The sequence below is a fragment of the Typopeltis vanoorti genome, chromosome 9 (assembly GCF_054136105.1).
Source record: "Typopeltis vanoorti isolate ZY-2024b chromosome 9, IOZ_Tvanoo_1.0, whole genome shotgun sequence".
Classification (NCBI taxonomy): domain Eukaryota; kingdom Metazoa; phylum Arthropoda; class Arachnida; order Uropygi; family Thelyphonidae; genus Typopeltis; species Typopeltis vanoorti.
The window spans coordinates 61361323-61374658 of NC_143557.1; the positions used below are offsets into that span (position 1 = coordinate 61361323).

The following is a 13336-nucleotide window of genomic DNA, read 5'->3' on the forward strand; positions in this document are numbered from 1 at the left end:
ATTGAATTTCATATTGAAAAGAAGAACATGTAAGAAAGTTTTAAAGTGAATAAAAGTTGAGCAGCATTCTAATGTGAACTGTAGACTAAAATACACAAACATTATTGAATAAAAAATGAAAGACTTTGAGAACAGGTACCAAACCTTGAAGATTCAGCAAGCTCTGAAGAAAATATTGATTGATTCAGCCAAAGTGGCATGTGGTGAGGTGGTCTGCAAGAATAGAAAAATCAGAACTGCATGTTGGACACAGGAAGCTAAAGAGGCAGTGAAGAAAAAGAAGAAAGCATGCATATCAAAGTTCCTGGCAAATAAGTCAGCTTTTGCTCTTAGAGAATACAGAGACAAATGTAAGAAAAGCTAAACACTGTGTAAAACTAGCTAAACAAAACACATAGGAAGACTTTGGTAAGAAAATAAAAATCAAGAAGGTGGCAAGATATTCTGGAGGTTGTTAAAGAAACTCAGAAATGGAGGAAAGAGTGCTGTAAAAGGAATTAGAGATGATAAAGGTGACATGAAAACTGGAGAAAAAGATATCCTTGAAGTATGGAGTAATTACTTCGAAAAATTGCTAAATAAAACAAGCAGTGATAGCACAGTGGTAAAAAAAAAAAAACACTCAACAGGGATGCAGTCAGGAATACATATCCATACTTGAAGTAGAAAAAGCCATCAAATGCCTGAAATGTTGAATTAGATGATATTCAACCAGAAATGCTCAAGTATGGAGGTATAAAAGTCTTACAGTGGCTGCACTGCGTAGTTCAGAAGACCTGGACAGCGAGACATATCTGACCTGGACAGTGGGATATATGAGAGCTCTACTCCTGATGATTGGAGTAGAGCTCTCATAGTACCCATATATAAAAAGGGAAATAAAACTGAATGTGAGAATTACAGAGGTATTTCCCTACTGAGTGTTCCTGGTAAGATTTATGCAATATACTTGAGAAACGGTTGAGAAGGATTGTGGAAGAAAAGCTTGGTGAAGAAGATGCTGGATTCAGGCCAAATAGAGGCTGTCACGATCAGATTTTACAACAAATAGTTGAGAAATCATTGGAATATAACAAAGATCTGTATGTAAGTTTTGTCGATCTGGAAAAGGCATATGACAAGGTGCCAAGAGAGAAGCTATTCAAAACACTACAGTTATATGGTATCAATGGGGCATTATATCAAGCAGTACATAGTCTTTATTTGAGTTGTAAGTCAGTAGTTAAAATTGAAGGAAGTGCAGGAAGATGGGTTAATGTAAATCTGGTGTTAGACAAGGATGTACATTATCCCCTCTGTTATTCATTATCTATATGGATCACATTATGAAAGAAAGTGGTATTAAACCTGATATCCGAATTTATAATTTCAAAATTATTTTTTTATTTTTCAACATAATCTTCCTTAAGACTAATACATTTATTCCAGCAGCTCCACACCATTATCCCGTCCCTGTAGTGGTTCTCAGTAAGATCTGCAAAATACTTCTCTACATCTGCAATCACCTCTTGATTCGAAGAAAAATGCTGACCTGCGAGGAAGAGTTTTAGGAAGAGATAGAAGTCAGAGGGAGCCAAATCTGGGGAATAGGGTGGATGTTCCAAAAATTCTTAGTGCAGATCCCTTAATTTTCCCATTGCAAACACCTTTGTGGGCAGGTGCATTGTCCTGATGAAAGATGATTTTTTCCTTCTTCAAACCAGATCTTTTCTCATGAATTTTTTCGTGTAGTTTGGTTAAAAGATTGGAATAATATTCCCTGGTTATTGTTTTTCTCTTTTCAAGATAATTAATAAACAAAATGCCTTTAGCATCCCAAAAACACCGATGCCATGACCTTTCCTGCTGATGGAACTGACTTTGTCTTCTTTGGCTCTGAACAACCGGCTTCTGTCCACTATTTTGACTGCTGTTTGGATTCTGGTGTGTAATGGTGAATCCAAGTCTCATCCATAGTAATAAATCGATGCACAAAATCAGTTTTATTCCTTTTAAAATGCTCCAAGCACTGTTCGGAGATTTTCATGTGAGTGCGTTTTTGATCTGCTGTGAGCAAGCATGGCACCCATCTTGCACAAAGCTTTTTCATTTGCAATTCTTCGTGCAAAGTATATCCTACACGTTATTTTGAAATGCCCATAGTCTCAGCAATTTCACACACTTTGACTTTCTGGTCATCCAATACCATGTCGTGCACTTGATCAATGATTTCTGGTGTGAATCATCTTCAAGGCTGGTACAGCCACATTTAAACTCGGCAAGCTATTTCTTAATTGTTGAAAACGTAGGAGAAGAGTGCCCATAAACTTTTATGTACTTTGAATGAATTTCTTTTGGTGTTAAACCTTGTTTTAGAAAGAATTTTATAACCGCACGATACTCAATTTTATCCATTTTAAGGGATACAGACAACACTTTTGCTCCAGACAGCTGTATAAAACAAACTACTTGATAGAGTAAGTAGTTTGTTTTATACAGTAAATCAGTAGTTTGTTTTATAGAGTAAATCACTGACAAATAAACTAGCAAGAACTCAAAGAAAAATGGAAAGGCTGCTGCTAGGCATCACATTAAAAGATTAGAAATGAAACAAAGGATAAGAAGCCAGACTCGTATCACAGACATCATTCTTTACCACAAGCGACTAAAATGGAAATGGACCAGACATCTATCCAGAAGAGAAGACGAGCCATGGATCCCAAAAGAAGGAAAATGAGGCCAAGGACATTCTAAAAGAGGATGGGATGATGAACTGTCAAAATTTGTTGGAAAAAATTGGTCAACCATAAAGAACAGAGAAAGATGGAAAGAGCTGGAGGGGGATTCGTCCAGTAGTGGACTGAAAATAGCTGAAAAATAGAAGAAGAAACTGGTTTTGCATAAGTGGTCAAGAAAAAAGGTAAATAATAATGAATAATTGAGTGATGAATATCTACCATTGTTATTAAAATGATGGTAACCAAATGCTGAAACAGCTTTGTGTTTGAATAACTATCTTTAGTTATGCATTTTATAAAATCAGTAAAGATTGTACTATATACTGTATAATAGTACAATATCTAGATACCTTAGTCTACTAAGAATAATTCTAATGTCTAGAATTCGAACTAAATCAATGTTTAATTTGAATTATTACATTATGTGTTGAAGATAACTTATAAGTGACATTTTTAGATTATTACTAACATCAGTAGTTTGATTATCACTATTTTCAGACTTAAGAGTAGGTATACTCTTAGATTCAGATTTAGAATTTACTTGTAAGCAAAATATATTTATTAGTCTTTCTATCTGTGTACATACAAAATTAATATACACCTTGGCAGGATTTTTATCTCTTTAATTCATATGGAAAGTTAGAAAGTTTCATAACAGCTTCAGCATATTGCATTACATATAACAACCGACGTTCAGGAGATCTGTGTTTTTTAAATCTTGTGATTAATTTATTTTAATGTTAGGGTTTTTTTTTTTTTTTTTGGCTATTTTTGTTTAGGAGTATTCCTTTTTATGATGTCAATTGCTTTTTACTCAATTTTTTTGGGCATTACTAATGTTTTAAAGACAGATACATGAAAAATATACAGGAAGAAAACTTTTTGACATAGCTTTGTAGGATACCCCTGGTGGTCTTCTTATTCAGCTGCATCCGGTATATGGTAACATACATTTGTACTACTGCTGAAGTATGACTGAAAGGAAGAGGGAGGGGGAGGTTGGAAATGTGGAGATGGAGAGATTGGGAAGAATTGCAGCTGAGGCAGGAGGTATGCAAATTTTAAAACCCAGGTTTTAAGGGTTCGCTGAGAATTCTTTGGGAAGAAGGTGAAAAATAAAAAACTTTTTGGAGGAAAGGAGGATAGAATATGATGGAACAAGATTAGTGGGTGAATAGGAACTTCCTAAAAAATTGAGTAAAAAGTCAATGACATTATAAAAAGAGGCACTCCTAAACAAAAATAGCCAAAAAAACTAATATTTATTTAGAGGAGTAACATTTTTCCAGAAATAATACCTATTTATGTGATTTTTTCCCTACAGCATGAATTTAAGAGAAGTACTTAAAAAATATGGGAAAGATGTTGGATTGCATATTAAAGCCGTCCGTTCATATAGTCAGCAGCTCTTTTTAGCTCTAAAACTTTTAAAGAGGTGTAATATATTACATGCTGATATTAAACCAGACAATATATTGGTAAGTGATTTTTACTTTTTTAATATCTGTGAATTAGGTAGGTAGAAAAATTCATAAAAAAGTTAACAATTTTTTGCAAATGCATAAAGTAATTTGTTATTTCAGACAGAGGCCTATTAAATTAGAAAATTTCTTATCACATTGTTTTGAGAAATCTAGTGAAGTGAAGTTTCACCTGGAATCCTTAGTAGGAATTAGAACTTAATTACATAGGCAAAGTGGATATTAGATCCATTATTTTTTCAAAGCCGAATGGTTGTAGAAACTATGAAAGTTTCATAAAATTGACCTGAGAGCTTACAAGAATACACTCCTCGGCATCAGAGTTGCCTTAGCTTGCACTACTTAAAAGACATTAGTGCTGTGCAAATTTTGGCATTTGAAAGAACTTATTACAGGAAGATTCTAAGAATAGGATGGGTACAGAAAGTCACAAATGAAGAGCTCTATCGGAAGATACAACCAAAGGAGAATCTAATGCAGATTATAAAATGCAAGCTGCAATTATTTGGACACATCTGCAGAATGAGTGAGGACTGGAAGATAGACATTCATGTTTGGTATTATGGGTGGTGTAAACAGTATAGGTAGACCATACAGAGAATGGATAGACGACATAAAGGACTGGTGTGGAATGGTTGTACAGAAATCTGTGACACTGTGCACTAGACAAAGAAAGGTGAAAGAAGATGGTGAGGGAGGCACTGGACATCAAAAGTGAGCCCATGGTTCGTGATGATGAGTGCTGTGCAGGCATCCATATATTCGCCTTTTATTACTACATTTTTTAAGGTTTCACTGGACAGACAGCTGTGTCAAACTGGTTTTCTCTTCAGAGACCAGGCAGAAATCTTAAGAAAGCAAAAACTCTCATTCAGTACTAAGGAAATCAAATGTCAGAGAAGTGTATTTTTTATAAGTGAACTCTTGGTTGGTGTTTGAAAATGAAGTGAAATAAAGCCATATGGCTCTTTCTTTAGTAATTATTTTTGCATGCCAACCGAGAGATCACTTACAAAAAATACATTTCTCTGACATTTATTGTGCTGGATGACTAGATGCACTCATTACTTCCAGAGGCAAACTGTTCCACTCACTCACTGCTCTGTGAGAAAAGAATCTAGCTTTCACCTTTTCTTAATTGCACATAAACTTCTGTGGATGCCCTCATGTCTTCTCTCTACCTTCCTTATAACGAAAAATTTCATCAACTTGTATCCTATAAAACCCTTTCAGAAGTTTATAGACCTTTATCATATCACCTTTCTCCTGTTTACTAGTGTCCTCAGTCCTCATAATCTACATTCTGTAATCTCAATATCATCTTTGTTACTCAACTTTGCACCTTTTTCACAGCTTCTTTTTCTTTCCTGAACCCAGGATAGAAAATCTGTGCAGAGTAATCCAAGAACAGTCATATCAAGTCTTGGTAAAGAGGCAAAATGACTTCTTTATCCATACATGTCAGTATTTGGTTCTGCACTATAATTATTCTCTGAGATGTAATTGCAGTTTTCACTATTATTATTATCCTAAGACCCCATGGAGTCAAAGAATCATCTAGGAGGACTTTTTGTCATACTCATAGCTCGTCATACTGCACCTTAAGCACACTCAAATTCTCTGCAGACGCCACCCTCTCAGGCAAGGCATTCCAATCATTCATCACTCTGCATGCAAAAAACCTGTTTCTCACACCCCTCCTTATGCAGCTTCCAGGGATAACCTCTGGCTCTTCCCTGATCTCCCACTGTTTTCTGTAAAACCTCTTCAACATTGATCCTATAACAACCCCTTACTAACTTGTAGGTCTTTGTCATATCACCCTTCTTCCTCCTATCCACTAGACTTTAAATTTCATCATCCCAACCTTTCCTCACATTTGACATTCCAGAGTTCAGAAACTACCTTAGTTAGTTGACTCTTCATCCTTTTAACAACAAGGTGACCAAATCTGTGCACAATACTCCATGCGTGGCCTAATCAGAGCCTTATACAATGGAACAAGAATCTCCTTACTTCTACAAGTCAGTGTACTCTGCATCATTCCAAGAATTCTTTGTGTTGTCCTCACAATTTTGGCTATGTGTCCCCTAAATTTTTAGATCCTTATCCACTCTCACCCCCCAAATCTCTTATTTCTTCCACCTCCAACAATATATCCTCACCAAACATAAATTCTGAATCCCATCTTTGTTTTCCAAATTTTAAAACCTTACATTTTGCAACATTGAACTTGTATCCCCATTCCCCTGCCCATTCTCTCAATCTATTCAAGTCTTCTTGTTAAGCCACGACATCTTCATAGTTTGTCCCGACTTTGCATCATCTACAAACAACTGAATATTCTCATCCAATTCTTCACCAGTATCATTATCATACAGGTTAAACAGCAATGGCCCTAAAACAGATCCCTGAGGCACCTCACTAGTGACTTTCCTCTTCTAGGATATTGCTCTCCCATACACAACTTGCTGATACCTATCAGATAGCCGCTCTCTGATCCAATGCACTAATCTAATATCCAATCCCCATCCACTCTAGTTTGACTATCAACTTATCTTGCAGTAACGATAAGCTAAAGTGCTCTCAAAAGCCTTTGCAAAATCTAAGTATACTACTGTGTATATCCCTCTCCTCTGTCCAATGAAGCCATCACCTTATTGCAATAAGTAAATTACTAACATGACCTCCCTTTAGCAAATCCATGCTGTCAACCAAAGATAATACCATTGTTGTCAACCCAATTCTGGATCCTAGTTCTCACCAGCTTCTCCCACACCTAAACCACAACACCTGACAGACAGATAGGCCTATAATTTGATGCTTGAGTTCTATTACCTTACCTCCCTTATGAAATGGGCACAATCTTGCCTCCTTCCACCCCTTTGGAACTTGACCCAGTGCAAGACTCATATTAAAAAAAAAAATGTGTCAAGGCAGATGCCAACTCCTGGCACATTCCTTCAGAATACATTGTGATATATTGTCAAGTCCCATAGCCTTATTAACATTAGGTTTACTCAATTCCCCATACACCTTTTGCTCACTTACAGTCAGTCTCTCCTCCTCATCTTCAAATGCTCTTAAACTCTCCATGATGTCACATTCACAAGAGTGAAAGATCTTTGTGAACTGCTCATTAAGTATCTCCACTATATCTTCTGCAGCAATTTATCTTATACTATTTTCTCCAATCAGTGTCATCCTTCCATAAACAGTTTTGCTGGCTACATATTGAAACAACTCCCTAGGATTCTTTTTGGCTTCATTAGCTAACTGCTGCTGATACTTCACATACTTCACTTTTACTACCCTTACCAACCAAGTCACTCTCCTTTCCTGTTCTTTGTAATCTTCATGGAATTGATTATTACCACTTCTCTTATGCTGCCTCCATAATACCTTTTTTCTCTGTATCGCATGCTTAATCTCTTCATCCATTTCACACCTACCTTATTTAACCTTCTGACCCTTGGAATTCATTTAGACATTGCTTCTACTAGATAATTCTTGAATATCCCCTAAACTGCATTGATCTCTTTTCCGGCTAATAACTCCTCCTCATTCCATGCTACACCTGCAAGCTGTCTCCTGAGCTCCTCATAAGCATGAGCTTTGTAGTTCCACATATACCCTTTTTTCACACTGCTGGCACTCACCCAAGTAATCACTTCATGGTCACTTTCACCAACTGGAAGGTTATTTGACACCTCATTTATAATTACATCCTCTGATGAGATGATCAAATCCAAGACCGTCAATCCTCATGTGCTCTCTGTTACATGCTGTCTGAGGTAGTTATCACTCAAAAACTCAAGTAACTCATTTCTTTACTTCCAGTTACTATTTCACCATCCCAGTCTATATTGCCGTAATTAAAATTGCCCATAATGATCACCCTTTTCTTATTTGCTTCACTAATTTGATTATGCATTTCATAGTCACTACCATCCACATTGCCAGGTCTATAACAACATCCAACTTTTCCTCATTCAATTATGTCTCAGTAATTCCAAGTGAGATTCACAGTCAGTTCTTAGCTGAGCAGACTCAGTTAATGCAACCATTTCATTTGTCTTGTGTCTTACCCATCTAGCATTTGTATACAAACACAGCAGCTCATTCCTGAATTTATAGCTAGTTCTACTGATACCACTTATTTGATATGACTTCTTGCTTAACTCAAGCCATTTCTTTTTCTCCTTATTCACCTTAGACCCTTCTTCAAAGCCAACTGTTTTCCCTTGATCCAGGTCATCAAGGAAGGTCACCCCCTTCCCTTTTTGTCTACACATGCATTCACATTCTCTTGGAGCATCAACATTTCTCATGCTGTGTTCACCCTGAGCCTTCCCGTTTCTGTCTCTCTTGCACATGTTCTCTCATTCTCTCTACTCATGCCACTCACTTCTTCATTCATAACCACCTCTTCAGTCTCTCCTGTCTTACTCTCCCTTCTTCCACATCATGTCCCACTTGATCAGATTCATTCTCTGCACTCACTTCTCTATCTTACAGCAGCAGTCTCTCCAAGTGACTGACACGAAAACTATTCATATGCAGTCCATCACTCTTATACAGTTCACTGCACGCCTTTCTCCTCTCACATTTCCACTAACATATCATTCATAATCCTTGCTCCCCGCTTCATCTTACGACTGTCATATCTGGGCAACACGCTTACAACCTTTCATATCACACAACCTCCTGATATCCAATCTGACATGTTCTTTGTTCGCAATCAAGTCATTTGTCCCTATTACAACTGCCAACTCTTTTGCTCTCATATCCAGTGCTTCAATCACTCTACTCATTCTACCTCCTGTAAAACATACTTTATGTATCCTCTTGTTCAGCATACCCTTAATAATTGAATCACCATGCGACACCACTCGTGGGTCTTTCATTACTTCTTTTATACCAGTATTATTAGTTTTCATCATTTTCACTCTTTCATACATATCTCAAATTCTCTTAACTTCATTCCACATCCATTTCATCTCTTGCCTCATCTTAACAAACTCAACTTTCAAATCTTGCATCACATTTTCACTCTCATTTACTCTCTCAATGGCACTATTTCCCTCTTGCATCTCTACTTTGTATGGATATAACTCTTTCTCTATAATCAATAGCACTCACCCCCCTTTTTTTTACCTTTTCTATCTTCACGAAACACATCATACCCTTATTACCACTTCTTTGTTGCCTACCATACACACCTGTTCATAGTCAATGCTGCTCACCACCTTATCTTTAACTGCACTTTGTTTTTTAACTTCCACTACATTAGCATCACTTTCGTGGTTCTTACCATCGATTGTTAAGTTTCTTAGATCACTCGTTATCTTTTTTAAAACTTGTTTGCCAATTTTTTTGCTTTTACACCATCCTTTTCAATCAGACCTGCACTCATTTTCCATGGGGCATTCTCGCTACTAACACTTTCAGTTATGAAAAACAAATTAGCATTCATTAAGTCCTCATTCAGCTTACACTTCACACACACGCACACACACACACACACACACACACACACCCTCCTTCCATCCTCCTTAAATATCCACAATTTATCTATATAATTGACCAAATACACATAGCATATTTCACGAAATGACTGGAATCTAAATTAAATTCCTGCATGGACAAAGCCGCCACCATCTTTCCTTCGCTGGTGACAATACCAAGTTCTAATTTAAATGAATCCATAAACAAAAATCCCATGCACTAATAACACTGAAAGTGCACAACTTTTACAGCAACTCTCACTCATGAACACACATGTTTACCATTAATTATTTCAAAAAATGTATCTGAAGTGGGAGCCTTCTTTGCACACTGCTGCTTCTCTTGTGACAGACCTTTGAACTTCAAATTCTGTCCATCATAACATCAGTTTCTCCAAGCATAAACCCCTCCCATATAATATTCCATTGGAAGTTTCATCACGCCAAAGCATGAAACTTGACATTTACTAACACTGAATTAGTGTTAGTTCATCCGTGCAGTTAGCTTAGTGGCTTTGCACTTCGCAACCATATGCCTGGGGAAGGAGTGTCCTAGGTTCGATTCCTGTTGCCAACCTGAGGAGCTTAAGGATCTTCCTCAGCCATAGCCAAGTTAGCCGGTCTTGGGCGTGGACAGCAGGGTCCCCCCCCAGTTTATCTGGAGTTTTTCATCCCGTAAGCAGGCAAACCGGCCCTGTGAACACACAGATCTACAGCCATAAATAATTAACCCCCCATGAGGGAGCTCATCTCGTCCCAATAGGGACGGGGGAGAAAAGGGAGGGAACTCCATACGAGTAAATAAATAAAGATAGTCATTATCGTTTGCCCATGATTTCAGCCTGTTCAAATTATTCTGTAAATGCTGTATATTACTTGCACATCTGATTGCCCTTCCTAATTTTGCATTATCAGAAAACAATTAAACATAATAAGGTTGCACATCCTCCTACCCTATTTATTCTTAGAACTCGAAAGACACATTTAGATACGTCTTCATAAGCACATTTTATGTTCAATGCTTTGCATGCATTGCTGATATCCTTTCCTTTCAGGAACTGATAGCATGGAACCTAAGATAGTGTGTTCTCCCGAGTTTGTCAAAATTTCCTGATTTGTAGTTCAGCACATAACCTTTTCTAATTGGACAATTCAATAGAGTCACCAGAATAATATGGCATAACTGCTGTCACCAAGTGGTTGTAAAATAGATTCTTAACTGTGAAACCCCTTCTGATACTATGATCAAATTTAATACTATTTGACCATGTGTTCCTTCTTTCACATGTTGCTTAAGAAGTTGTCTCGCAACACTTGTTTTGGAGTTCCACTAGGTCACGCTTTGGAATAAGTCCACTGAAACGTATGTTCCCTATTTTTTGTCATATTGAAGGTAATTTCCTACATCAGTTTCACTAAGTGAAACCATAGCAGTAATTCTCAAAAGGATTGATATCACGAGAAAGCCTCTAAGTACCCTTTAAGTGTCCCATGACATCCTTTATTGGTCACTTAGAAACATCTGCTGATGTATACTGCAAAAAGCAAAGATGGCAGAAGCAAAACCCTATGATGACAGAGTATTCTGGATATATATTCAATGCAGTGCAGCTGACCAGCACTGATAAATACAACAATGCTATCAAGTGTTGCAGCTGTAGACTACAGGTCACTGACACCAGAAAAAACTTTCTGTGTGATTTGTCACAAATGGCTGCATACTCAGTGCAGCAAAATCGCCCAATTGGTATACTTCTTGTGAACTCGAACCAGTCTTTGGGCCAACGAAACTTTCTCTTTCAAAATCTAATTAATTGAAGCCAAGCTAGAACAGACCCACAATCAGTGCTTAGATGAAAAATTACCCATCACTGATCCCAGCCAGCTCTCTAGCCTTGTCATGTTGACTGTACATGTCTCATTTGAGACTAAAAAAAAATCTAATGCCGTTATTTTCAACTTCTAGACCAAAAGCAATAATACGCTGAAGGAAGACATCATCAGATGACATTGTTTTGGACCTATGAACAAAAAATGGGATGGATCAACTTTCCTGCAACTGATGAAAGTAACTTGTGGCTCACACTGGTGAATGCATCAGAACTAATAGAAGTTGTGTACAATGTCAAAGTCAGTTCTCCCCCAATCAAGTATACAAGTCTGACCAAACCACACCTTTAGCCAGTGTGAACAAGGCTGATGACTCCACCAGCAACTGGAAGAAAAATCATTAAGTGAATGAAACATGGTACATCAACTGCAAAAGAGAGCAGAAATTGATTGGTTTTAATAGCCAACTTGAAAACCAAAGTACAAGTACTTCATAGGAATGTGAATGACCCACTTTACAGTATATGTAGTCTCTGCTCCAACCTCAACAGCATTCACTCTCCAGTCTGCAAAACCTCATTGCTTTGTCTGACAGAAAAAAATCCCAGCCTTTCCAAGTACTTTGGACCTACGAACAAAAAACTGGATGAGTCAACTTTCCTGCATCTGGTGAAAGTAACTTGTGACTCACATATCACCAGAGTTGAAGATCGGTACTATCATCATAAGAATCCTGAATGGCAAAGAAATGGAGCTAGCTGAGGAATTAGATAAGTACCAAATCAATATAATCGGGGGTGACTGAAACAAAAAAGACAAAAACTGGTGAGATCTTTCTGAGCAATAAATAAAAAATGTTATATTCAGGCAGTGACAATCAAGGAAAAGAAGGAGTAGCCATAGTGTTGAACACTAAATACGATGCTAATCTTGTTGAATGGCAGGCAGTCTCAAGTAGAGTGATATGGGCAAATATCAGAATGGGGAACTGGACAATGAGACTTATTTGTGCCTATGGTCCCACAGAAAGGTTCTACTAAGCTAGAAGTGTTCTAGAGAAAGCTACTGACTCAATGAAAAAGGAAAAGTTGGTCCTTGTTGGGGATCTAAATAGCAGAGTAGGAAATGATTGTCAGACATACAAAAATATTTTGGGAAAATTTCGAGAAAACAGCAAAGCTAATAATAATGGAAAATACCTGTTGGATTTCTGCTCAGAACATGGACTGGTTATTACTAACACCATGTTCCAACATAAAAATGTGCACAAATTCACATGGAGAGAAGTGGCAAGTAATAAGAAAAATCTCATTATGTTATTGTTTGATAGTGATGTTTTCTCCCTGGTGCAGGACACCAGAGTGTACAGAAGATTTGAATTTGGAAGTGATCACTATTTAGTCTTGAGCAGGATAAAATTGAATTTCATATTGAAAATAATAATATGTAAGAAAGTTTTTAAATGAATGAAAGCTGAGCAGCTCTCAGATGTGAACTGTAGACTAAAACACAGATTGTTAAAGAAATAATGAAAGAGTTTGAGAACAGGAACCAAACTTTGGAGATTCAGTGGCAAGCCTTGAAGAAAACCCTGATTGATTCAGTCAGAGAGGCATGTGGTGAGGTTGTCTGCAAGGATAGAAATATCAGAATTCCATGCTGGACACAGGAAGTAAAAGTGGCAGTGAAGAAAAGAAGAAAGCATATCAAAAGTTCCTGTCAAATAAGTCAGCTTGTGCTTTTAGAGTACAGAGACAAATGTAAGAAAGCTAAACAAAAGTCATGGGAGGACTTTGGCAGG

At 37.2% G+C, this 13336-nt stretch overlaps 1 protein-coding gene across 4 annotated transcripts in view; it reads left to right on the forward strand.

Moving 5' to 3' along the window:
• Positions 1-13336, forward strand: part of Prp4k (Pre-mRNA processing factor 4 kinase) — a 526475-nt gene that overhangs the window by 203192 nt on the left and 309947 nt on the right. For all 4 annotated transcript variants that reach the window (XR_016548872.1, XR_016548870.1, XR_016548871.1 and 1 more), the window contains exon 12: positions 4042-4195. Coding sequence is in view for 1 of the 4 variants with exons in the window: in XM_090398529.1 (XP_090254655.1) it covers positions 4042-4195 (154 nt within the window). In the remaining 3 variants the exon portion in view is untranslated. The remainder of the gene's footprint in view (positions 1-4041; positions 4196-13336) is intronic.